At 38.7% G+C, this 27,639-nt stretch overlaps 1 protein-coding gene across 12 annotated transcripts in view; it reads left to right on the forward strand.

Annotated features, from left to right (window-relative positions):
* FARS2 (phenylalanyl-tRNA synthetase 2, mitochondrial) overlaps positions 1–27,639 on the forward strand; it is a 643,321-nt gene that overhangs the window by 364,789 nt on the left and 250,893 nt on the right. For all 12 annotated transcript variants that reach the window (XR_011965889.1, XM_072603731.1, XM_072603724.1 and 9 more), the window contains one exon: positions 16,234–16,394. Coding sequence is in view for 11 of the 12 variants with exons in the window: in XM_072603731.1 (XP_072459832.1) it covers positions 16,234–16,394 (161 nt within the window). In the remaining variant the exon portion in view is untranslated. The remainder of the gene's footprint in view (positions 1–16,233; positions 16,395–27,639) is intronic.

The raw sequence follows: 27,639 nt of genomic DNA on the forward strand, positions 1-27,639 counted from the left end.
TGAAGAACCAAGAAATAAGACTGAGAAAGAGTGGTTCTGTTAGTAGGAGGGAGAACCAATAGATGCTGGTGGTGTGAAAACCTAGAGAAGAGATAGTATCCAAAAAGACAGGATAGTCAAAGGTGTCAGATACTGCCGAGAAGTCAAGAAGGATAACTGAGAAAATATCACTAGATTTGACAGTTAAGAGACCATTGGCAACTTTGGAGGGAGCAGTTTCAATTGAATGATGAGATTATTTGTTGTGTGGATTGTTCTGCATTCTCAAAGAGAACCATGACATAAAGGAGATGATGACATTACTTGCAAATGAATTTAATTTGAATGAGGGAGGGCTGTGCCAAGTCACCATCCTCACTTTCTCTTCCAGAGCCAGCTGAGTCCAGTGGCCCGATATCAATCAGGATGAACCCTAAAGGTCTTCCCCTCTCAGTTTGATTTTTTTTTAATTAAAGGGGCCATCCTTTGATTTACTTCCTAAAGAGATCTGTTCACTCAAAGTGAGAAATTGGATAGACCTTAGCTTGAAAAGGCCAAGGTCTCCCACTGTGTGATGAGATTAGAAGCCAGATGACCAAGTGCATAAAAAAGGGTGATGGGAAAAGAAGTGGAGGCACCTAGTGTAGACAGTTTTGACAAAAGGTTTAGCTGAAAAGAGGAGAGAATGGAATGATAGCTAGTGGGGATGGGAAGTTCAAATGAGGAATTTTAAGAGATGCTGAGATGTGAGAATGTTTGTAGGTAATGCTTAAGTGTCTAAATATCAGATTTTCAAGGTTTATTCGCCTCTAATTTATTGTTGGTTGTAAAAGAATGAGGGTGTGCTCTGATTTGCTCTGTAAATGATGGTATCTAGCTAAACTAATCTGATTCCCAGATGCCTACTCCCAGCCCAGTCCTCTCCCCTGAGCTCTAGTCCCCCATTACTAACTACTTTTCAAGTCATTGATTGCCATTCAGACTGTTCAATTCAGTAACTGCAATTCAAACTGGATATACCACAGATGTCTCAAACTCAACATGTCCAAAGTAGGACATATTATCTTTCCTCTAAAAACTATGCATCTTTTCATTTCTCCTATTAATATTGAAGACACTACTATTCTTTCTGTTACCTTAGATTTTCAACCTTGGTTTCATTTTCAGCTCCTCTTTCTCATTCACCCTGCATACCAATTCATTTGCCAAATTTTGTGTTCTCCCTCCCTCTCTGTTTCTCTTCCTCTCTTTCTTCTTCTCTCTCTACCCCCCCTTCCCTCTCATCCCACCTTTTATTTTCACATACACACCACCACCCTAGTTCAAGACATTTCACTTTTTCCGTGACCTATTCCATTGCCTATCTAATTAGACTCCCTGGCCATATAAGTAGAGAGAAGTGCTTGGACAGAAGACATGTTGTAGAAGTAGAAAATGGAAGAATGGACCACTGATTGGATGCAGGGACTTTCTCAGGGAAAGTGAAGAATCAAGGATAATGTGAAGGTTACAAATCTGGAGAATGGTGGTTCAATACCATTATAATGTTTACTAGATCATAAGGTAAGAACTGGATAACATCCATAGAACTGATCTGGTCCAACCCCCTCATTTAACGGATGAATAAAACTGAGGTACAGTGAGTTGAAATGTCATTTGCATGCTTTATCCCCCCATTAGACTGTTAACTCCTTAAGATCAGGGACTAATTTTTGCTTTTCTTTTTATCCCTAATGCTTGCCTCAATGCCTGACATATAATAGGTGCTTAATAAATGCTTATTGACTTGACTTCTCCCAGATCATGTAAGTGTTAAATGTTGGAGCTGGGACTCCAACTCAAGTTTCATACCCCTTAAGGAGAATGATAAATACAGGGTAATAATATCTAATAATAATAACTGCCCATTATGTAATGATTTAACATTTTTAAAAAACTTTATAAATATTATCTCATTTTATCCTCACAAAAACCCTGGAGGGTAGATGCTATTATCTTCCCTATTTTATGGATGAGAAGGCTGAAGTAAATAGGGGGTAACTGACATTCTCAGGGTCACATAGCCAGCAATTATCAGAGGCTAGATTTACATTTAGGTCCTCTTGACTCCATATCCAGTACTTTATTCACTGTACTAGCTAGGATGTGGATAAAAGTAAATGGATGTTGTTGTGCATCCTTCATTCTCAAAGAATACCAATGCCATTTTGAGGATGATGTCTTAACTTGAGAGTGAATTGAATTTAAATGAGCCGGAGATGCGTAAAGTCATCAGCCTCACTCTCTCCTCCAGAGTCATCAGAGTCTAGTAGCAAGACATAACTCAAGGCAACTGGCAATGGCCCAGGATGCACTGGGAGACCTTGACCTTTTTAAGCTAAGGTCTTTCTCAGATCTCAGTTTATCCCAGGTTAATACTCATTCAGAATTAACTGGATAGCATTAAGAGGGAGGTGGTGGGATTCCAAATGGGCCTTAAAAATTATTAGATCATCAAAAAATATTTAGGAGGAAGACTCTTGTTGGGACAGGAGCATGAATAAAGGTTCAGAGCTTAGCACATGCTGAGTCTGTTGATGGAATGTGAGTGAGTCTTAAGAAGAAAGTTTTGTGTTAGAAAGTAATGGGAGAGAATGTTGGTTAAGGAACATGGGAATTATGGAGGGCTTGGAAGGCAAGTTGAGGAGTTGGATTGGATTGAAAGGCAAATGATAAGTAGGATAAATAAGAATAGATTCTCAAGCGGCAGTGTGTTAGGAGGAGAAGTAGAATGCAGGGCAGCAAAGACACTAAAGATAGAGAAGCCAGCTAGGATGGGAGCAATGGGAATAGAAAAGAAAGGGCAATCCAAGAGGTCAGTTTTGTTAAGGAAGGAACATAGAAATTGAAAATCTTGCTCTGTATCCCTGCATAATTTGTTGATTACACCTAGGGTTTCCAGATTGCTTAGGTTCCCATTAAAAAAAAAACCCAAAAAAACCAACTCTTAAAATGTGTGTAACTTTACAAACTTTCCTGGGGATAGGCAAAGGTTAGAGAGGATTTTGACTGCCAGACTAGGAAGTTTAGGCTTTATTCTGTGGGATCCACTGAAGATTTTTGAGGAGGTGATGGGTGACAGCTTCAAGGTGTACTTCAGGAAGATTGATCTCTATCAGTCTGTCTTGGAGATTACCAACAAATTCCTTAAACTTGGGCTTTAGAAGGTGAGAAGCCTAACCAGGAAGACCTGTTTGCTACCCTCAGTGAGCTTCTTGTCACTTATGCTATATATGTCACTGAAGTACTTCAAAAGATGTCCAATCACAAATCTTCCTACAGAGATAAAAAAGTATAGCACTCCTCCACTCCTTTGAAGGTTTCATGAATTACTATGGTCAATCCAATTCATCACTGTTGACCTTAGCTAGGCTGGTCCTTAGATGGCAGAACTAGTGATTTCTGGGTTGTTCTGGCCTTGGGACATCTGCCAGCACTGTTCTTCCATGGGTATAGTCTTTGAGAATCTGAGGCAATGTCCATTACAATCATTAGGTTTAGGGTGAGCATTCATGCACACCCCTCACATATAGACACATAATGTAAATAGATCAAAGCAAATGAAGACATACAAAAGATAAATTTGGATAAAATGTTTTTGGTGACACTTCTTTGCTCTCCCAAAGAAAATATGTCACTCCAGCCTCTATTGAGACCATTCAAGAACAATTTTCTATGATAATCATCATGACTAGCATTTTTGCAGCACTTTAAGGTTTGCAGAACACTGCAAATGTTGTCTCATTATATCCCCACAACAGTCTTGTGAGCTGGGTGCTGTTATTGTCTCCGTTTTACAGATGAGGAAGTGGAGGCACAAAGCGGTTAAGCCACTTGCGGAGGATCACACAGCTAAATGTCTGAGGCAAGATTTGAGCACCCTTCTTCATGACTCTTTGTCGTTGACTTGACTGCCTGCAAAAAGCAATCCCATTTTAACACTAGGTAGTGGTGTGGTGGAGTTGTATTTAAAGCATGCTAAATAAATAGAATAGAAGTGATATCATAAACCATTATTTTTCACAGTGAGACTCCTGACCAAATTTTTGCCCTTGGTACATAACAATGTTTTCAGAATACAACTCCTTTTTACAAAGTATCCATAGCATCCACCTGGCTCCAATCTACCTTTCCACATGATTATACATTATGCCCACCCTCTAGCCCACACAAACTAGTTAGTTGGGTTAAAATTCTATCTTGTTTAGACCCCCATCTGACCATCCCCCACTTCTGTAGTCAGTATAGTAAGTATTAGCAGAAAATAAGATTGCAAGGGGAAACCTGGCAGTCACATATAAACCATCCCGAAATTCAAAGGAGCATAATTTAGAAATTGTATCACATCTTAATTCAAGTTCACATCCTGGTAATATGTGCCACATCAAGGGAAGCCATCTAGGTACAGCTTGTCAAGGTTTCTGGGCTCTGATATGTAAACTCCAGACAAAATCCAAACCTCCACACCAGCAGAATATCAAAAAGATACTGCTCAAGTTTTACCAAGAACTGTGAGATGATTTGGATATGTGAATGAACTAACCCCAAAGTGGCACAGCTAGGAGTTGGTCTGTTTGCCCAAAAAACCTTATAAAAATGAGACCTTAAAATCCTGCCCCTTGAGCCCTCTTCCCTCTCTGTTAGCGCCATATTGCTGAGTACTCCCAACTCTAATCCATGATTTTGCGAGTGATTCTCTCTGCCTCGTCCCCTACCACCATCCTTTCCCCCACATTTCCTGCCTTCTTTCACCATCCTCATTACCCCCAGTGCCTCTCTGATAGTGTCTTCCTCCCAAAATTGCCATTTATTTTTTCATATATTTTACATATAGTTATATATGTATATGCACACATATTGTACCTCCCTATAAAACATAAGATCCTTGACTACAGGTACTGGTTTGTTTTTTGTCCTCCTGTTTCCATTGTCTAAGATAGTGGCTAGCATGTAGTTGGTACTTAATAAATGCTTGTTTAAGACTGATTGCTCCTTCTTGGCCACCCTTCAACAATGCTTTTTCCATATGTAATCAATGATGATTTATACAGTTTCACCAGAGGATTATTTTCACCTTATTCCAAATTAAACAGCAGGAGGCCAAGACAGAAGCTTGGAATGAGTAGCTTTGGAAAACGTTTTATTTGTTTTGAGGCTTTCTTTGAATTTAATGTTGAATTATACAAATCAGAGAAAACACAGCCTTAAGATGTATTCCTACTCCATCTGTAAAAGTCAGTTACCTAGATATAATTATTTGTAAAGAGGAAATTCCAAGTTCAAAATTTTAACTCATACTCTCTGTAAAAATGAAATTTATTCCTCAGCTGCCAGAATAGATCTCTTATATGTGATGGGAAAAAAATAGAAGTGAGAAATTATTTTAAACTTACTAATGGAAAAACAAAGTATAACTTGTAACACCATCTGAATTTAGTTGTAGTTCTCAGTCTTACTAACAGACTGCAGGCATGTGTTCCTGCTGCTTGAATGGAACCATCATCTCATTGAAATGGAAATATCCACCCATGACACAGATTAAGGCTTTTCTTTCTGACCACACCTACTCAGCCTATGCAGTTATTCTCCATTTCATCCCATAGACCCTCCAAAGACATCAGTCCTAGGTGGGGTAGACCTCCACTGGTACTACTGCAGTGTTTAACCTGACTATTTTTTGTACCTTACTCTGCCCCACATGCCTGACTGTTTAGGCATTAATCATTCTGCTGAGGCCATGGGCCCTAAGGGACTAACTAGGCTGCATGGCTTTAGTGATTTAAAAACGCTTATGGAAACCTTAGTTGTGGATACACAGAAATGGTAGAGGCTAAACAGACTAAGGCCCACTTTTTGGTGAATCCTATTTTAACTAGTGTTGGGAAGATGCCGTTATCAATCTGATGCTATCGCTACTGACAACTGTTTTGAGTTTATTGTTATTTTATCTCCTTGGGCATAGAGGTTCTTTTTGACAAGTTGCATCTGTCAGTGTATAAACCTTGCTGACTTCTGGTTTGTAGATTCTTCCTGAATGATGGTTTGTAGTTAGAAAATAGTTGGGGGATGGGGAGTGGTGGTGGTGCTCTGTTTCCTTTGTTTATTTCTTTGTTTTTTTCGTTCCTCTTTATAGCATCATAATTCTTCCTCCCTCCCTTCCTCCCTCCCTCCCTTCCTTCTTTCCTCCCTCCCTCCCTTCCTTCTTTTCTTCCTCCCTTCCTTCCTTCCTTCCTTCCTTCCTTTCTTCCTTCCTTCCTTCCTTCCTTCCTTCCCTCATCTTCCTCCTCCACTTCTTTATTGTCTCTCTTTCTCTCTCTCATTCTCTTTCTCTCTCTCTCCCCCTCCTTTTCTTCCTTTCCTTCCTCATTGATTCAGTCACTATTCTAACTACAGGACACTCATTCCCCTTTTCCATGCTTCTGAGTCTGAAATGCATTCCCTCCTCACTTCCCTCTCATAGAATACCTTTCATCCTTCAGCACGCAACAAAAATGCTACCTTTTACAGGAAACCTTCCTTGATCCTTCCCCTCATGCCCCCCAGCTTCTGGTGCCCTCTCTTCCTAACTACCATCTTTCGTGTCATACTTTTGTTTCTTACATGTTCTGTGTTTGCTTGCACATATACATTTACACTTTGAGAAATGCCATTACTGGCTGGCAGAATGGTTCTAGCCAATGACAGCCACAAGAATACCTCGTGCCTGCCAGGCACTGGGAACATGCCTGCTACATTAGAAGCGTCTGTAAGTCCAGACACTCCCCTGGGGGACTTCTTCCATTGCTATTCAATAGAAAACATCAGCATTTCTGTCTCAGAATTAGTGAAGACAGATTTTGGCCTATGAATATAATAGAGCATTTTAATCTGAGAGCTGGAGGGAAGAGATGGCAGGTGGGAGTCACTGGGACTCCCTAAGGATGTGGCCTTCCAGTGCAGTAACTTGCACTTGCAGACTCTTGCCTAGCTCTGGGGAGTATCACACACCTGCTACTTCTGATCTAATCACACTAGGGAGAATACATAAAACTAGGACAGATGATATATAGCCCCTTTTCCTAGGAGTGGAAAGACCACTGACTCAGGAGTCATAGAACTTGGCTTCAAATTCTACTTCTAATACTTACTACTTGGAGCAGCTAGGTGGCACAGTGAAAAGAGCACCAGCCCTGGAGTCAGGAGGACCTAAATTCAATTCCACCCTCAGACTGCCCTGTACTACCTGTCTGACCTTGGGCAAGACACTTAACCCCAATCGCCTTCCTTTTTCCCTTCCAAAAAAAAAAATATTACTTGTATGACTTTGTGCAAGTCATTATAAAGTGAGGGGGTTTAATTTAGTGACCTGTGTGGTCCTTTCTAGCACTAGAACTATTTTCTTATGATTATATTTACATTATTATGTTGATGGACTGTGACTCTATTTCTAGTCTCCTTCAGTGTCTGTTTTCCTTGGGCTCAGGATGATTCTCCAAGTCTAGCCTGTACCCAGGAATCTTATTCTGCTTATATACTCTTTTCATGGCTTGTACCTCTAGGACTTGGCCCCAGGCCTGCATTTGCTACCCTTGCTTTTCACCTGTGCCTCCCTTCTGATTGGGGCTTTAGATACTGATTCTAGCACTTTAACCACTTTGGCGTATATACTTTAAATCTTGGGTTTGTTCTCAGAACTCATTGTAACTATAAACTTCTCTATAAAACCAGAAGTAGCAATTCTGACACTTGGAATAAGAAAGTCGAAACCTCAAAGCAAAGAATTCAGCATTTGGGACACAAGATGATAATGGAAGAGGTGGATCTTTTCACCTGTAAAATTAGGAAATTGTACTAATTGTCCCTTAAAGGACCCTGCTGGATCCTTTGAATCTCTGATTTTATTGGCCATCCAAAATTCTGGACACCGTGCGTCTGTGCTGGAGAGGCTAGTCCTGGGGGAGTAGGGCAGGACTAGACTGGGGAAGGAACTCACATGGAATGTGGGGTGGCAGTTGCACTGGGGTAAGAACAACATGTCCTCCAGAAAGGCCAGCTATTGTTCATTTAGCCAAGTCACCAACCCCTGATCTCTCTAGGCCCTGAAGGAGGTAGGTGGGGGGAGGTAACAGCTGGGAGAACACAATGGTTCTTGTTTCCCTTGACCCTAGAATGTAGAGACAGTGTGCTAATTGTGCAAATAGTGAGCACCTGGAGCCAAGGACATCAGTCTAAAAGATATCGTCATTAGGGGTCATCAGAAGTTAAATCCTTACGTAGTACAGTCAGTTGTTTCTGCTTCCTAAAGGAGTACCAATGCTAACAGCGCAGTCTGAATGTTCATATCCTAGGACCCCTCCTTGCTGTAGTTAAAGCTCATCTACTTTATTGTACACCCATAATCTCCCCCATTCACTACTGCTGCATCCCACTTTATCAGCTTTGACTGATACTAATGGTCCTTGTTTCAGTAGTTGCTCATAAATCCGGCCCTAACAGGGTTAAGCAGGAGAAAGCACTGCTCTTCCCAGAACTTTCTGATAATTTGTTTTGGGACCAATACCATCATACTCTTATTCCTCTAATTGTTTTGGCTGCCTTCTCTTCTCAGATAAAAATAGCAGCATATAGATTTACTCTTAAAATAGCACCTATATGTTTCCTTTCAGTTTAATGCCTCTAAAACACATTTGTGATCAACGAAATTTCCATCTGGAAAACAAGAATTAGAGGCCCAGAGATAGATTAATTTTTAATACTCCTCTATCTTTTCTTCTGGCTATTGCCCCCACTCTATGACTGTGGGCATTCCCCAAGGTTCAGTCTTCAGTTCCTCTGTTTATCTCTTTAACCTCTCCCTCAGATTTATCTCCTATTGTGGTTTCAACTATCCTTTCTATGAAAATTACTTCCAGTCTATATCTTCAACCTAACTTTTCTCTGACCCCCCAGAAAATTTCTGAATGCCAGCAGGATCTTTCCACTGAAGGCTTAACACCAACATTCATTCACATTTCTTTTAGTGACTACAGAACAATAGGAGAAGAGCCATTTTGAGGGGGAAGGTTAAAAGTTCAGGTTTAGAGATGTGGTTCAATTTGTAGTCATGTACCATGTCTTTTAAGGTAAATATTTAGAGAAATCTTTGACCCTTTCTTACCTTTGTCTCTTATATACAGCCAATCACGCGGTGCCATAATGCCCCTTCTTACCAGTCCCTCTGAAATATTCTTTTTACACTTTGCCCCTTTTTCCAAGGCCTTCAATGGCTACTCACTACTTATAAATTAAAATCTAGAGACCTTATCTTGGAAGTTAGGACCGTACACAAACTATTTCCTACTTTTCCTTCCAGACTTATTTCCCACTGTTCCCTGACATGAACCCTGTGCTCCAACCGTCCATTCTCTACTAAGGTGTCGTTACTCTCACTTTTGCTCATGCTGTGCCACTTACTTTAAATATTCTCTCTCTTCCCTGCCACAGTGAATCTCAAAATATCCTTCAAAGCCCAGCTCAAAGAAAGTAGTGAATGAAAAAGCATTTATTAAGCATTTACTGTGCACCAAGTAATGTAATAAGTGCTGGGGATACAAAAATAAAGATTATCCCTGTTCTCAAAGACTTTACATTCCTACAGAGGGTTATGGAGCCTGGCTCAGTGTCTAGAGCGCTGGGTTTAGGGTCAGGAAGACATGGGTTGTAATCTCATCTCAAGTAATTACTGTGTGACCTTGAGTAAGTTCTCTGGGTTTCAGTTCCCTCATCTGAAAATGAGGGGCCTGTCTTCAATTGCTTCTAAAGTCCCTTTTGGAATCTGTGATCTTTTGATTCAATGGGGAGGCTGCACACGAAGGGGAATAGTCACCAGCAATGGGCCCTTTGATTCCCCCCCCAAAAAACAGAGATTTTAACTGGGCCTATACTGGAGTAGATTTAGACATCCTTTGGAGATCAGTGACAGAATTTGATGATGATTCCAAAACTGGAAAGTAGAAGGAAAGATGTAAGGGTGGAGGGAATGTAGGGGGCAAGAAAATGGACAGGAAGTAGGAAGTAAAGCATAAGTTGGCTGGAGCCTGCCTGAAATGGTGGGTCAGGAGAGACACATCATTCAGATCACCAGGACCTCAGAAGAACCTTCCAGGTAAGAAAGGAGTAAAATCTCTAGAATATAGCTAGGCTATATAGCTAGCCTCCCCTGATCACTCAGTACCTTCCCTAGTTTTCCTCTTCCCAAGAGTAGGCTCAGTTCCCACAAGAATGATTGTCAGGACCATCAGTTTGGTGCCTATCATTTGTTGTCTTATGCTATTGATCACATTTTTGAGTCTGTATCTTTCCAATTAGACTATAAGCTCCTTAAACGTCTTCTAAGTATGTGTGGGACACAGGCAGGCACTTCATATATATTAATTAACTAATGGTATGTGTTCATAGATTACCATCTTTTAAAATAAGAACCCCACGAATGCATTTGAAAACAGCTATTTCAGGATATATTGGGACAGAACCATAATGAGAGCTCTCTGACTAACGGATCTCATTTTGGTCTTTATAAAACCTAATGAAACGAGTAAACTTCTGTGCTTATTGTAGGTCCAAGAAGCAGAAACATCTTCAAAATATATTTTGAGAGTATGAGTGACTGTGGAACTTAGATATAATAATTGTAGGAATATTTAAATAGTATTAGCAAACCCCTTGATAAGCAGGCTTCCACGTCTACAAGTTAAACTTTTGAAACAAGCTTTTAAAGGAATCTGTACACCACAAGATTCAGAAAACAGTCTCAGTAGTCAATATTTATCATCTACCTGGCTAAGACTCATGTTCCTATAATATCCTCTCACCAGATTAATTTGAGTCATAAAAAGTAGAATGATATATAAGCATATTTTCTCCAGATCACCTTTAAGAAGTCAGGAGCAGTGGCTCATGTTTCTTTAGCTCCTCTTGTTCGTTTTCCTTTCAGGAATGCAATGAAATATTTATTGAGCAGCGATTGCTTATAAAACATTTCTCCATGAGCAGGATGAATATATGGTCCTTGGCCCTTAGGAAATTCCAGCCTAACTTTGAAGGGAAGACTTACTATTGAAAAATGATACAACCCTACAAAGCTCTTCAGATTTAGTGAGCTCCTAGAGGGCAAGGGCTGTCTTTTGCCTCATTTTGCATCCTAGCACAATGTTTGGTACAGAGTAGGAGCTTAATAAATGTTTATTAATTAAAATAATACTTGACAATAATCCCTTTACTTGTCTCTGATTGGCTCTTTCTCATGCTTCTTGTATCAGCTGGAGTGTGTGTGTGAGTGTGTGTGTGTGTGTGTGTGTGTGTAAGAGATCAGAGTGCATTTGTAGCCTGAGGAGAGGCTGTTGTGAAGCATCTTTAAAGCTTCGAAAATACCCCAAAGTGCCCTTCAAGATGGCTACAAAAGATCTTTATAAATCTCCTTCTCTATTCTAATTAAGCCTGAATTTCTTCAAGTGCCAACATTCACGATAAATAATAAGCTATATTAGCACAGCTAGTCTGCGGAAGAGAAGACTTACTGGGAGGGATAATAACTTATGACAAATGTTTGAAAGGTTGTTGTGGAGAAGAGGTCTTGTGCTTTTATTGGATAAAGGGCCAGTCCAAGTTCTGCCTCTGACAGACACACAGTAGGGGTATGACCATGGACAAGTTACTTTATCTCTCACTATAAAGAACATCTTCACAAGACTAAATTGCAGACATTCTTCACCAGTAGAAGGAATTTCTGTACTGAGAGTCCAGACAAAAATAAACAAAACATGTGGAAAAGGTATTAGATTTATTCTACTTTGTCCTATGAAACAAGAGTTAGAATCAACAAATGAATGTTACTGAGAGACAGTTTGCAATTCAATTGATGGAAAAACTTCCTAATAACTCAAGTCAGTCAATAAACATATTTAGCATGTGATCTGTGCCAGGCAGCTGGGTGACATGATGGATAGAGCAGTAGGCCTGGAGTCAGGATGACTTGAGTTCAAATCCAGCCTCAGACACTTACTAGTTGTGTGACTCTGGACAAGCTTGTTTGCCTCAGTTTTCTCAATGAGCTGGAGAAGGAAATGACAAAGCTCTCCAGTATCTCTGCCAAGAAAACCCCAGATGGGGTCACTGAGAGTTGGTATAGCAATAACAGTAATATGCCAGGCACTATCCTAAGCCCTGGGAATAAAAGGAGAAATAAAAATAAAAAAATAAAAAAATAAAAAATAAATATAAAAAAAATAAAATGGAAGACTGTCCCTTTTTAAAGCTATCCAAAAGTGAAATGGGATACTTCATAAGGAAGAGTTTCTCCTCATTTGAGTTCTTCAAGTGTAAGCTGTTTGACCATTTGGTGGACTGGGATAGGCAGAAGGGACATTGTAGAGAGAATTTCTGTAAAGGCAGATGTTTGACTCCACCCTCTCTGAAGTCCCTTCCAACTCTGAGATTCTGTGATCAATGTGGAAAAAGAACCAGATTATATAATGTTATTGTTCTTCTGTTTTGGTTAATTGTGTTACTAGTATGTCTATAATACCATTTTCTACTATTTTTCATTGCAAATATGTAGTGCTTCGACTGCGTTGTGGGGTAAATAGGCTTTTGTGGCCTGACCTGAAAACTTAGCCATTTATAACATTATTGGTGTGGGAAAATGAGAATTCTTAGTTCCAAACAACTGACGCACAAATGAACTGTTGGAAGGAAACAATCTATATGTTGGAGATGGCAGTATGTACCTCAGTGGCAATGGCTAACTTACTCTTATTGAAGCAAAAATGGCTATTCACTAAGCACATTGGTAACGTCACCAGCATTCGCTAAGTAGATATGAAACATTTGTGGTTGAGGTGAGGAACCAGAGAAAAACAAAAGAAAAAACTAGGAAATTAGGATAAGGAAGGAAAAAGTAAAGGGTGAAAACCATTAATAAAAGTTTTGAAGAAGCATAACTATAGTGACATGAAGAGACAATGGAATGGCTAAAGAAAGAAGGCAGGAAGCCAGACCAAAGGTTAAAAGCATATGACTTAGAAAAGCCATGATTTATAAATGAAGACCTCAGAGAAAGTACAGCAAACATCTTATGGCATATTATTATGCTATAAGGAATGAAGAAGATGAAGAATTTAAAGAAATGTAGCAAGGTTTGGAGAAATGATGCAGAGTGAGGAAAGAACAGTATGATGTAAAGATAGAGATTAGACCTATGATTTCTTTGGTATAGGGAACTGCCAGATGAGGAAACTCCCTCTACCCATACTGGTTGATACCTTCTCTGCACGTTAAAGTCATAGAGTTCCCTAGAGCAAAAAGGTCCAACAAGTGCCCCTATACTAGATTAAAATGTCAATGGGAAATATTTAACAAAATGAATGGAAATACAGTTGTTGTTTGGTTGTGTCTGATTTTTTGTGACCTCACTTTGGGGTTTTCTTGCCAACAATACTGGAGTGATTTGACATTTCCTACTCTACCTGATTTAACAGATGAGGAAACTGAGGCAAAGAGAGTTAAGTGACTTCCTCAGGGTCACATAGCTAGCATCTGAGGCTGGATTTGAACTCATAAAGATAAGTCTTTCTGAGTCCAAGCCCAGTGCTCTCTCTACTGTGTCTGCCAGCCTCCCCCAAATACAGTAGAACACAGATAATGTTAATACGTACTTTTCTAAGTTAATGTGCAGCCTGTAGGGATCATTATGTACAATTCAGTGGCCCATTTTTATTTGGGTTGGACAACACTGCTGTCCACTGACTGACTCAGTAACTTACTGAAAGTCACATGGTCGGTACAGCACAGAATTTGGACTCAGGTCTTCCCTTGCTTTGAAGTGAGCTTTCTATCCTGATACCTCTCTTAAGAAAAATACAAGTAAAAGAAACAACTTGAGTCTGGTTCCCATCGCAACTGTCTTTTCTTTGTATTCTGTGACTTTTAGAGGGAGCATGGTATAGTAGAATGAAGTCTAGATTTGCAGTCAAACTACATGGGTTCAAATTCCTACTGCCCTTTAATAGCCATAACAAGTTATTTAACTTCTCTGTGCCTTACTTACTCTCTTCATCTCTAAAATGGGGACACTCATATTTGCCTTATCTACCTCATAGGGATCAAGGGAAGTAATGGTTATCAAGTAAGAGACACAAATAAGATACCCTCTCTAAGGACTTCTTCAGCCAGAATGGGGAAACTTCCCATTTAAAAGGGTAGATACAATGACAGGAGCATCAAAGTTGATTTTCCATTCTTAGAAAAAGTATTAGCAAAGAATAAAAGAAAAAAAAAAACAAGGAAGGGGGAAAATAAATGAAGTTATTGATAAAGATAAAGAGAGAGATAGATTGATTTGGTCTGACTCGAAGTGTGAATCAGTTTTTACTTGCCATGTATAACTATTTCTAAAGATTTAATATTGATGATGATGATAGCTAACATTTACACATTTATTATATACTAGGCACTGTGCTAAATGTTTTACAGTTATTATCTCATTTGATCTTCACTATAACCTTGGGAGATAGGTGCCGCTATCATCTCCATTTTTGGTAAACTGAGGCAAAAGAGCTGAAATGACATGCCCAAGGTCACACAACTAGTAAATGTCTGAGGTTAGATATGAGCTCAGGTCTTCCTGTCTGTTGGTCCAATACTCTATTCATTAGCTCACCTAGTTGCCCCAGCATATGAAAGCCATGAATCCTGTGGCTTGTACTATGTTGTTGTTTTTTTTTAAGAAGAAAAAACTGCAATACTATGCCTCTGTATCATTGAAATAATGATAATTTATGTAGCATTTTAAGGTTTATAAGATACTTTACATAAATCATTTCATTTGATACATGTGACATTCCTCTGAAGTTTCATAGATGAGAAAACTAAAGCTCAAGGAAGCTCTTACCTTGAGTCCTCCTTGTTGCTGAGCATCACAAAGAGTGATTTTGTGTAATGATTTTCCTTAGAATGTAAATAGTTTTGTTGTACTTTCTAGGAAACTTGCTGTTGTGATACTCTCAGCCTATATGTGTAGTTTTTACTATGCACAGTGTCTTTGTTTTGCTTGAAGGTAAGTAAGACATATAGAATCTTGCTTTCCAGTACTGAAAAGTGAAGAGACAAAGTGATTGAGAGAGAAACCTGAGTCTAGAAATGGTATTCTGCTACGGTGATGTACAACAGTTGTCTCCACTGTCAGGGACTTTTTAAAGAAAGGATTTACATGCACTCCTTCTGACAATTACTGTCAAACCTTCCTGCTTTGCTCCTCGACCGATGTCTTAGGGAGTACAGTATGATTTATCTCAGTTGGCTCACACTTCTCTAGTATTCTGTACTTACCATTTGCTCTCCTATCATACTCTTTCATCTACCCACCAATTTTGTTTAATATATTACAGCTAAATTCCCCTGCACAGGTCCCCTTTTCAGTCTACCCAAATTCCATGACCCAAAACTGGGTAATAGGTAACAGAATTGCCTTCGGTCTTCATGAGGTCAAGGTGCCCCAAGATGCAACTGTGATGTCTTTTTCAAGTGTACAGTCTCCACTCTTGCCTTGGTACATAGCTTCTCCCTTTGCTGGAGTACTCTGCACAGTGAGCACCTGGCTAGACCCCTTCTCCGGGGTCCACAGATCTTTCTTTCTCCCTATACCGACTTAGGCTCAAAAATGGTTTACTGTAGCATTTTCTTGGATTTCTCCATCAGAATTTGGTCTGGTGTGTTTTCTAAAACTGTTTAGAGTTCATCATACTTCTTCCAGCTCCTCTGCCATCTTGCCTCCATCTGTTTTCTCTTATTATTTCATTCTTGCTTGTAACACTAGCATGTAGCACAGTTCTCATAGATAGTAGGTGCTTAGTGCTATGTTTGATGAGGATAATGCTCTTCTTTCTCATCTCTGTTAAATTTAACTCGAGTGCTGCCTCCTTCAGGAGACCCTCCCCCCAGCTACTAGTGGCCTCCCCTCTGAGGTTACCTTCTATCCCATTGGTTTATGTTATCTTGTATGTGTAGCAGACATTTTGTCTCACCTGTCAGAGTATAACCTCCTTTAAGGCAGGGTCTTTATAGCCTTAGCACTTTACTATATGCCTGGAACATAGGAAGTATTTAATAATGTACTGCTATTGAAATATTGTAATATTGAAATATTACATGGATCTCTAAGCTCCTAGATTATCATCCTTAAAAATTTTTATTCTGTTGAAGCTGGTGCTCAAAACAATATTGGATGGGCCTTTGGTCTGGGATTGGAGAGGCTGGCCATGATCCTGTATAATATTCCTGACATTCGCATATTTTGGAGTGAAGATGAAAGGTTCCTGAAACAATTTCGTGTGCCTAATATCAACCAGAATGTACAATTTCAGGTAAGAACATTTGCAAGAATTATTTAAACATGTATTTTATTATGAGTTTAGCACAATGCTTAACACAGTGCCTCACACATAGTACACACTTAATAAATGTTTATTAATTATAATGAAAAGACCCAGAACTTGAAAAGAAACAAACTTTAACAATAAACAATGAGGATTTGAAAGAAGAGTATTTGCTTTCCTACTTGTGGTTAGAGAACAGTCTTCATTGATAATTCTATTACTAATTGACAAGGTGTTGATGTGGTAGAACTTTCGATGATCCTCTGGAGAGATTGATGGTTCTATGGTAACAAAAATAACTCATGTTGGTATGGATCTTAAAGGTTTGCAAAGTACGTTCCTTAGAATAACCTTGTGAGATGTATGGCGCATATGTTGTTATTGCTCTGTTACAGAAAAAGTAAACAAGGATGTGAGAGGTTAATTGAGGTGCTTCTGATCCCTCAGGTACTCAGATCAGACGTAGGAATGGAACTGCTTTGGACTGTCCAAAGTCCATTCATTGTGCTGTTCACTATACCAAGCAACAGATTGTTAATCATTAATATCCCAGTCCAAAAGACGTAGTCATCTAGAGAATTAAATGCTAATTTATACACAAATGACTGTCACTCTTCATTCTAGCATCAGGCTCTTGAACTCAGTTTTAAATTAAAGCAAATGCACAAACGATAAACACATCAAGATAACTTAATGTTTTAAACCTGACTGAAAATGTATCACAGTGAACTGGCATTGGGCTTGTAGTTAGGACAGCCTGGGTTTAAATCTCACCTTAGATGCTGGCTCCTTGTGTGACATAGATTGGTAGATCTCCTGACCTCACTTTGCTTCAGTCACCTCACCTGTAGAATGATGGGGGTGAATTAAATGGCCTGCAAGACTTCTAGTTCTAAATCTGGGATCCAAGATCCTATGATCTCATGATTCACCTCACCAGATTCCAACATATGGTACCACCATTACCTTGGTGACCTCAAACATAGTTAGAAACAGTCTAAATCCCTTGTTCAGGTGCCAGTATTCTTGCCTATATTCTGATAAGAGGTACCGTACTCCCGTTTCTATTCTCACTAGGTAGTCATTTCTACGTGATCTCAAACTTAATAATTTGTTGGGCACAGTTATCAGCAGTACAGCCAAAATCCAGATCATTTAAGAAATGCATGCATATAAAAATGATTCCTAAACCGTAGATCCTAGAGAAATATTCCCTTACTATTTATTTTTTGTTTTTACAGTGTACCATGTGTCTTGCTTGTTGTGTGTTTATATTTGCAATTTATATTGTGGCAAATTATCTATTAGTTAAATGATTCTCTTCATGAGTAAGGAAATAACTGTTCATGGCCAAGAATGAAGAATAGTCAAAGTCTGTATGCTGTTTTCTTATGCCATTCTTGTGGGAAAGATGTGGATGAGACAACAGTGCCATTTGGTGGATTCATAACTGGCTGAATAGCAGAACCAGAAAAGGTTTAATGGGTCAGTGTCATCTTACAAGGTTACAAGGGAGTGTCCCAGGGATCTCTGCCTGGCTTTATGCTCTTTTACATTTTTATCAATGACTTTCATAAAAATAACATGAATATGATACTGGAAGACAGTCAAGAACCAAAAAATATCTTGACAAACTAGAACATTGGGTCCCATCTTCTCCCCACTAAAAAAATTTGTTTTCAGTTTTCAACAATCACTTCCATAAATTCCAAATTTTCTCCGCCTCCTTCCCCAAGATGGAACGCAATCTTATATGGGCTCTATACAAACCTTCTTATTAAACACATTTTCACATTAGTTATGTTGCATAAAAGCATTAAAATGAATGGGGGAAACCATGAGAAAAACAAAACATAATAAAAGAGAAATAGTTTGCTTCATTCTGTATTCCAACTCCATAGTTCTTTCTCCGAATATGGATGACATTTTACATCATGAGTCCTTTGGAAATGTCAGGTCCTTACGTTGCTGTGAAGGGTTAAGTCTATCAAAAACAGTCCCTGCACACTTTGGCTGTTGCTGTCTATAACGTCTCCTGGTTCTGCTCACTTTACTCAGCATCAGTTCATATAAATCTTTCCAGGTTTTTCTGAAGTCTACCTGTTCGTCATTTCTTATAGTCCAATAGTATTCCATTACATTCATATACCACAACTTGTTCAGTTATTCCCCAATTGATGGGCATCCCCTTGATTTCCAGTTAGTCACATCTAATAAGATCAATTTTAACAGGGATAAATATAAATTTGGATTTAAAAAAGAATCCTGTGACCCACAGTTTAAGAAGTGTTGAAGGGATCACTAGTGGAAAAAGTTTAAGAAACCCTGGGTTAGACCACATCCACAGTGTTGTCTTCATTTCTAGGTACCACACTTTAGCATGAACATCAATAAATTGGAAAAGGTCCTAGCTGCAGCAACCAGGATAGTAAAGGCTTTGAGTTTATGCCAGGTGAGGATGACTGAAGCAACTGGTGGTGTTTGAACAGGAAAAGAGAAGGATTAGCAGGGCATGTGATTACTGCCTTTAAGTATTTGAAGGGTTATTAAACAGAAATGTGTACAGACTTCTTCTGCCTGACTGTAGTGAGTAGTGAGTAGAACAAGATGAAATGGTTGAAAGTTCCAAAGAAGCAAATTTGTGGAGATAAGGAAAAACAAAGGACAGCTCTGTGGTGCCGTGGATAGAGCCTGGAGTCAGGAAGACTCATTTTCCTGAATTCCTGATTCCCAGCCATGTGATGACTGTTTGCCTCAGTATCCTCATCTGTAAAATGAGTTGGAGAAGGAAATGGCAAACCACTCCAGTATCTTTGCAAAAAAAAAAAAAAAAAAAGCAAAAGGGGTCAGCACAAGTTGGACACAACTACAAAATAACTGAACTGAGAGGAAAAAAATCCTAATAAGTAGCCTTTTCCCAAAGCGTTCATCAGAAGTAATGGATTCCCTCCTCAAGGCAGGATATCACACAAAGGCTGAACAAAGACTTGTCAGATGAGATGCAGATATTATTCTTTTCAGGAATGGATTTGACTGCATAGCCTCTGATGTCTCTTCCCATTCCCAGGATTCTGTGATTGTGTGTGAAGTATGCTTTTATAATGGTTCATGATAACATTTCTAGGAAAAGTGGGAATAAGAGACTTTCTTCCTCTGTGATATACAGTCTATACACAGACTAAGTTAAGGGTGACCTCCTTCAATCTAAATTACCTAGTGCTGAGTTGATTTAGGAAAAGTATCTAGTTGGGAGAATAGTATAATGACATTATGATCACAATTCAAATATCCCAAAAAAGAGATTTTTTTGTTATTTAAAAACCAAATTGGGGTTTTGGTGGCAATAGGAGGGTCATTGGCTATGCCCTCTTTCTGAGTGCCTTGGAGAGAGAGCCCTACCTTGACCATTTAGGCAACAGCTAGAGCAGGGATGGGGAACCTGTGACCTCGAGGCCATATGGCCCTCTAGGTCCTTAAGGGCAGCCCTTTGAGTTCACGCTTAGAGCTGCCCTTGAGGACCTGGTGACCATATGTGGTCTTGAGGCTGCAGGTTCCCCACCCTTGAGCTAGAGATTCCTTTTCTCCTGTGCCTTCAGCGCATCCCCTGTTGAGCCTAAGAACCTCTTAGCTCGGGGATTCTTCAGCCGTATCCTCCACTATTGCTTTTTGCTACCCTCATGATTACTGTTGTGACTGTGAGTCCTATGTTAAGCACAGATGTCAACCAGTGAATCACGTGTAGGCACTCTGTTCCTCTTTTCTTCTTCAAGACACCAGTTACTCTGACCTGTTGCCCCGAGTCAAATCACTGATACAATTGCCTTTCATTTCAAGTCACCAAACACTTGTTTAAACACTTATTACATGCAAGGGGTACTATGCTTGGCCCTGCAGATATACAGTGATGAAAATGTAGTCCCTCTCAAAGAGTTTACCAGGAAATGGAGGAAATTCTTCATATTCATATTCATGATTGAAGTATCATACAAGGTAGAGAGTTATTTTACTGACAAAGGAGAGATACAATTAAAAGAGATCTAAAAAAATTGAATGGGATGAAGATAAATTTCAACTAATGCCGTTAAGGAAGTCTCGCACCTAAACTGAACTTTAAAGAAAAATTTTAACAGAATAGAAGAAAGAAAATGTTTCTTAAAGATTACTGCACTACTTCCCTGCAGAAACCATCAGCAAGAAGAATTTGGGTAGCTAGTCAGCTCAGCTTGTAAGCACTATGTTAGTGAGACCCTAGATCACACTTTCAGCGTCCTTATGGGCTAAGTCTCCACAAATGTAGGAGTGCTCGCTTTTGACTGTTTACATGAGATTGTTTCTGTATGGGGCAGTCACGTTGGTTCAGTTTTGGCCATATCCAGCATACCAAACCTTGGCCAGTCAGTTTGAAAGTGAGTCATGTTGCTTGAAAGAGGCCTAAGCAAGGGAACGGTGAAGGATAATAGATCTGTCAATGCGTATGGACACACAACAGAATGTCTGTATGATGGATCAGTAGCATTGTCTTTCTATGCTGAGGATATTCACTTCATCTCATAACTCAAAGAACTGAAAGAACTGTTTTTGTTTTGTTCTATATGTAAGTGTATAGGCTAGATTTTTTTAAGCTAGCCAATAGACTATTATATAAGATATCAAAAGGTAAATGAGTAATATTTCATTTACTGTATCATGGCTTATAACACATCCTTAAGGATATGTATGATCAGAAAAGGAGGTGAACTGATTATGTAATGAGAGCAAGATGTAACCACTGAATAGCCTGAGTATGACCTTGATCTCCATAAATACTAAAGTATTGGGAAGAAGGTACCCAAGACATTGGGTAGATCTTCTCTGCAAGATTTATGGAAAGACGTAGGCAAGAACAGCAAAAGATGAGAAGACTTGGATGGATTGCAATTAGCTGTGGTGAGAAGAGTGTCCACATTGACATCATGAATTTATGGAAAAATTGATCCATTCTGGTAGCAAACTAGCTGTGCAACCTTGAGCAGATTGCTTTTTCTTTCTGCCTCTCAGTCTCATCTTCTGTAAAATAAGGTGGTTGTATAGGATAATATCTGAGGCCCCATAAGATTCTGTGATTTTAAATTGCACTTGAGAGTGGTAATAAGCAGACTCCCACATTATACATCATTTCTACCTTTTCGTGTTGAAATTTATTATTTGTATGCCCTTTGCTGCAATGAATTTCAAGCCAAGACACAACACCTTTTACTTTTGATGAGTTCTCCCAGCTGTTTTTTTTGGTGGTTGTTTTTTGCCATTTGTGGTTGTCAGGTTGAAAGGCTGGTGTGAATAAACATATGCAGTATAAATGCATACCTTAAAAGTTATTACTGAATCTAAGAATTTACGTTTGGGTCAGGGACTTGCCTATGGGTTTGTGAATGATTTTGAAAGTTTTGTGATTTAAAGGAGACAAGAAAGAAAACTACAACAGGATATTAAAAGAAGTTTAAAAATATGGATGGAGATCAAAAGAAGGGAAACCACAGCTGATAAAAATGAGAGAAATCCACAATAAAGGGCAAAGACTCCAAAAGGCAGATGTTTGGAATGAATATCAGCAGGACAAAGCAGAGGTATTCTTTAACCTACATACACATAGAACCACAATCCTTAGATCTCCACTGCCCACTTAACTGACTCTAGCTGTCAATTATATCTGTCACACATAGGCTAGTTCCTTTTATATGTAGGCTGTGTCAAAGTTCACTCTTATTACACCCTACATGTAGCTCTGAGAAATAGATTTCTTATTTTATCTGTAGCTAGATGAGCACATCAAGTTTTTAAGTTCTCCAGATATGTTTTATGTACCTCATCCTATTCTGTTTCTTCCTGCCTCCTCCATATACATATGTATGTATACATATATATGTGTGTATATGTGTATGTGTGTATATACACAATACACATATAGATATATAGATATAGATATATATGCCTAAGTGTGTCTCTTTGCCATTAAGACAGGAAAAAGGTAACAGTCTCATTCCTTTGTTCAACCTAGAAGTGGCTGTGGGGGCCAGACATAGCCTGTGAGGGCAGCTTGCTAGTGCAGTTGATAGCTGAGCCTGGAGACAGGAAGACCTGAGTTCAAATGTGGCCTTACGCAGTTATAACCCAGGGCAAGTCACTTAACCTCTGTCTGCCTCAGTTTCCTTAACTCTGAAATGAAGATGATAACAGTACCTGTTTGCAGGGTTGTGGTGAGGGTCAAATGAGATAATATTTGTAAAGTGCCTATCACCAAGTGTTGTTGTTGAGTGGGCATTCAGTTATGTCTGACTCTTTTTGACCCTGTAGACCATAGCACACTAATATTGTCCATGGGGTTTTCTTGGTAAAGGTAATGGAATCATTTGCCATTTCCTTCCCCAGATCTCTTGCAGGTGAGGAATCTGAGGCAAACAGGGCTAAGTGACCTGCCCAAGGTCACATAGCTAGTAAGTGGCTGAGGCCACATTTGAACTTAGATCATCCTGACTGCAGGTCCAGTGCTCTATCCACTGTACCACCAAGCTCTCTCCATGGTGGTAGGCAAAGTAGGTGCTACATAAATACTTCTTTCCTTTCCCCTCCCCTTCCCCTAATAGAAAGGAATAGAGAAAAAGAAATAATGACAGAGCATAAACAACTACAATGTTCTGCTGAATGGTTAGGAATTTTAAAATTTTAGAGTTTCTCTAGCCCAGTCCCCTCATTTTGCGTATGAGGAAACTGATTCCCAAAGTTGCTTTGTGTATTTCTCACAATTAAATATGCAGTAAGTGATAAAGCTGGGATTTGAACCCTGGTTTTCTGATTGCACATGTGATGTTATTTCCCCATCACATGATACTGCCAAGGTCTCATTTACTCACCATTAAAGATGTCACATTGACTACAAAAGAAAACAAAACTCATTTCCTTTGTTCAAAGACCTTACAGTATAGTCAAGAAGGCAAAACAAAGTAAGGCAAGATAGTTATTGTATACAGAGATTCAATCCAGTGCCAATTTCAAACTTTTAAGCTGTTCCCTGGAGCTCCAAAATTCTTTATGACCTGTCCAAATTCTCTATCCAGAACCATGATCCTCCAGTCCATGGAACCCTGACAAAAGGCAGCCTGTCATCTCTGGGTTTATAGTTGTCAGTACAGTTCTGTGAAGTTTGGATTCAGTCTAAAGACCACACTTGAGGAACTAGAGGGCCACATGCAGCCTTGAGGCTGCAGGTTACCCACCCCCTGATAGGAGTGTACATAAGCAAATGTAGCCCCATCAGAAAATGTTTAGAGTTACCTTTGCCTTAGTACTTCTGGACGGGGGCAAAATTCTGTTGTTGCTTCAGATGAAGAGGGCATATATATATCATAATTATATATATATATATACACACATGCGCACATACACTCATTCACACATATCACATACATGTATATATTTATATATAGATATAGATATATTGATATATATACACATATGTTGACATTTATGAATTTATATTGATATGTATGTATCTGAAGTGTTGTCCATGTTTCAGATTGAATGTTGTGGCAACTCCAAGGAGACACACAGGGCTTCATTTGACTGACCAGCTTCTTACCTATCTTGCTATTGTTGGTTATCCCCCCTCATTTATTATTCATTCACTTTAAATATTTAAACATTCTGTTTGAATTTAGAGTTCACATTCTCTCCCTACTACTCCTCCCCGTCCACTTAGAAAGCAAGCAAAATGATACTAACGATACATGTTAAAATCATGTAAAACTTATTTCCATATTAGCCATATCACAAAAAGCAAGAAAAATAAAGAAAACAAGACAATTATGCTTCATGTTGCACCCTGAGTTCTTTTTCTGGAGGTGGAGAACATTTTTTCATCTTGACTCCTTTAGAATTGTCTTGAATCATTGTATCGATCAGAGTAGCCAAGTCTTTCACAGTTGATCATTATCACAACCATTTATTATTACTGTGCACAATGATCTCCTGGTTCTTCTCACTTCACTTTGCATATTAGTTCATATAGATGTTACCATGTTTTGGGTTTTTTTTTTTTCTGAAACCACCCCCTCATCATTTCTTAAAACACAATAGTACTCCATTACAGTCATATGCTACACATTGATCTGCCGTGCCCAACTGATGAGCTTCTCCTCTTTTTCTAATTTTTGCTGGCACAAAAAGGACAGCTATAAATATTTTTGTACATATAAATCTTTTTTTCTTTTTCATTTCTGAGTCAAAGAGTATTCACAGTTTTGTAACTCTTTGGGAATAGTTCCAGATTGCTCTACAGAATGGTTGGACCAGTCCATAAACCGCAGAAATAGTTTATTAGTCTACCTGTTTTCCCTTATCTCCTTCAGCATTTGTTATTGCTGATAGGTGTAAGGTGGTACCTTTGAATTTTTAAAAATTTGCATTTCTCTAATCAATAATGATTTAGACCATTTTTTCATGTAACTATAGATAGCTTTGATTTCTTCTTCTGAAAACTGCCTGTTTGTATCTTTTGACAATTTATCAGTTGGGGAATGGCCCTTTTTTTAAAAATTTGACTCAATTCCTTGTGTACTTGAGAAATGGGACCTTTAGTTGAGAAATTTGGCCTTAAATTTTTTGATATAACTTCATTGTGCTTTAAAAAGCAGAATTAGCCAAATGGAAAAGGAGGTTCAAAAGTTCATTCAAGAAAATAGTTCCTTAAAAATTAGAGTGGAGCAGATGGAAGCTAATGACTTTATGAGAAACCAAGAAATTACAAAACAAAACCAAAAGAATGAAAAATAAAAGATAATGTGAAATATCTCATTGGAAAAAGAACTGACTTGGAAAATAGATTCCGGAGAAACAATTTATTATGGGACTACCTGAAAGCCATGATCAATGTATGTGTGTGTGTGTGGGGGGGGTGGGGTATACATATATATATATACATATATGTAAATACATATATATAAATACATATATATAGTAGTCCCCAATTCTAATTTTTAAGAAATTATTTTCTTCCATGATCAATATATATTTGTGTGTGTATGTATGTATACATATATACATGTATATACATACATACATATATATACATATATATGTATATATAGTAGTTCCCAATTCTAATTTTTAAGAAATTATTTTCTTCAGTGACCTTTTGTACTTCTTTTTCTATTTGTCTTATTGTGGAGGTTTTTTTTCAGTACTTTTTCTGCCTTTTTTTGTATACCATCAGAGGAAGACATATCAAGGTTTCTGCATCCAAAACCTCCAAAATAAATACGCAATGGTCTCAGGCCATGGACGAGCTCAAAAAGGATTTTGAAAATTAAGTAAGAGAGGTGGAGGAAAATTGGGAAGAGAAATGAGAGCTACATAAGAAAATCATGAAAAGCGAGTTAACAGCTTGCTAAAGGAGACCCAAAAAATTGTTGAAGAAAATAACACCTTTAAAAATAGGCTAACTCAATTGACAAAAGAGGTCCAAAAAGCCAATGAGGACAAGAGTGCTTTGTTTTTATCAAGCTCCTAATTCTCTTTTCATAATTTTCTTGAATCATTGTCATTTCTTTTCCTAATTTTTCCTCTATCACTCTTATTTCTTTCTTTAACTCTTCTAGGATGTCTTATTGTTCTTGGGTCCAATTAGCATTTTCTTTGAGGTTTTGCTTGTAGTTCTTTTCACATTATTTTCTTCTGAGTTTATGTCTTGTTCATTGCCACCATATTAGCTTTTTATGGTTAAGTTCTTTTTTTGTTGTTGTTATTTGCTCATTTTTCAAGACTATTTCTTGACTTTGGATGTTATGTTGAATTTGGGGGGAGGCATTGTTTCAAACTAAATGCTTTCTCAAGATGCTATTTTCAGAGCTAATTCTGGGGGGTCTGCGAGTTTTCAGGGCCTCCAAGGCAATGTAAGCTAGGGAGAGGTGTGGTCACTAATCTTTTGGTTTGTGCTCTAGTCTTTACCCAGGAAGGGCCCCTGCTTCTCTGCAGCCACAGGTGCTATCCCTCCTCTTGCTCCTGGAATTGTGATCAGGTCTCTCTTTCTCCTACAACCACAAGTGCTGGTGCTTCTCTCTGCCTGGTCCGGGACCAGGACTCTAGCTCCCTGGTGATTGACCACATGTGCTCCTCTCCACCCTGGAATTATGACCCAGAACATCCCTGGGCTGAGAGTTCCTGAAGCTGCTGCTGCTACTGCTGCTGCCACTATTGTAACCACCTCTGTGACCATGACTGGTGTTGTGACTGACCTCTGGGTAGACTCCCACTTCCATGTTACAGACTTCTCCTGCTAACTCCCTAAGTTCTCTTAGATTGGGGAAATGTCTCACTCTGACCTTTGTTGGCTCTGACATTGGAAAGTTGATTTGAGGAATTATTTTTAAACTGTTTGGATGGGAATGTTGGGAGAGTTCAGCTGGATGGTTGCCTCTAATCGTCTTCTTGTATTTTCACAGAACCATACAAATTCTGGGCCATCACTAATGTTAATTGAAAACACCTCAATCACAGTAGTTTGTAAATAGGGTGCAAAATTTCTTCCTTGCCACTGAGGACTATGAACATGTTTTTTCCCTCGTCTCAGTTATGTACTCTTTGAAGGAAGAGATGACATCTAACCTGGGTACTATGAATTACCTTAGAGCAGAGACCCAGAGTATGTCCAGTTGTCATTTACAAGTTTCCAAAGCAAACGCTTTCATATAGTGTTAACACCTTTATTTGGAAGCTGAAGTACCAAGGGCTCATTTAATCACTATTATTGGTATCTTGGGGGCTATAAAGAAATAAATGACATATTTCCTTTACTCAAAGACTTTATAGTCAGAAAAGCATGACAGAAGAGGGAGAGATTAATATTGCCTTGAATTTCCTGAGTTTTGGTTTACCCCTACCTAGCCAAAAACTGTCTGATATTACATACATAGTTTCAGTATTTTACAACAGAAGACTTTGTATCACCTGTAGATATCCCTCATTCTAGCCATACATGAAGAACTATGAAGCATGAGCACTTCTTTTCTTATTTAGCTGCAAATAGTAGTGTCATCATAGCCCTAGACTAAGACTCAAGAGACCAAGTTTTTGTTCCTTCTTTGCTATCATCTTGTAATATGACTATAGTCAACTTGTGGACAGGGTAAGGATCCATGAGATTTAATGCCCCCATTCATAAAATGAAGATTTCTTAATTCATTATCTCTAAGATATTTTCCAA

The sequence above is a fragment of the Notamacropus eugenii genome, chromosome 4 (assembly GCF_028372415.1).
Source record: "Notamacropus eugenii isolate mMacEug1 chromosome 4, mMacEug1.pri_v2, whole genome shotgun sequence".
Lineage (NCBI taxonomy): Eukaryota > Metazoa > Chordata > Mammalia > Diprotodontia > Macropodidae > Notamacropus > Notamacropus eugenii.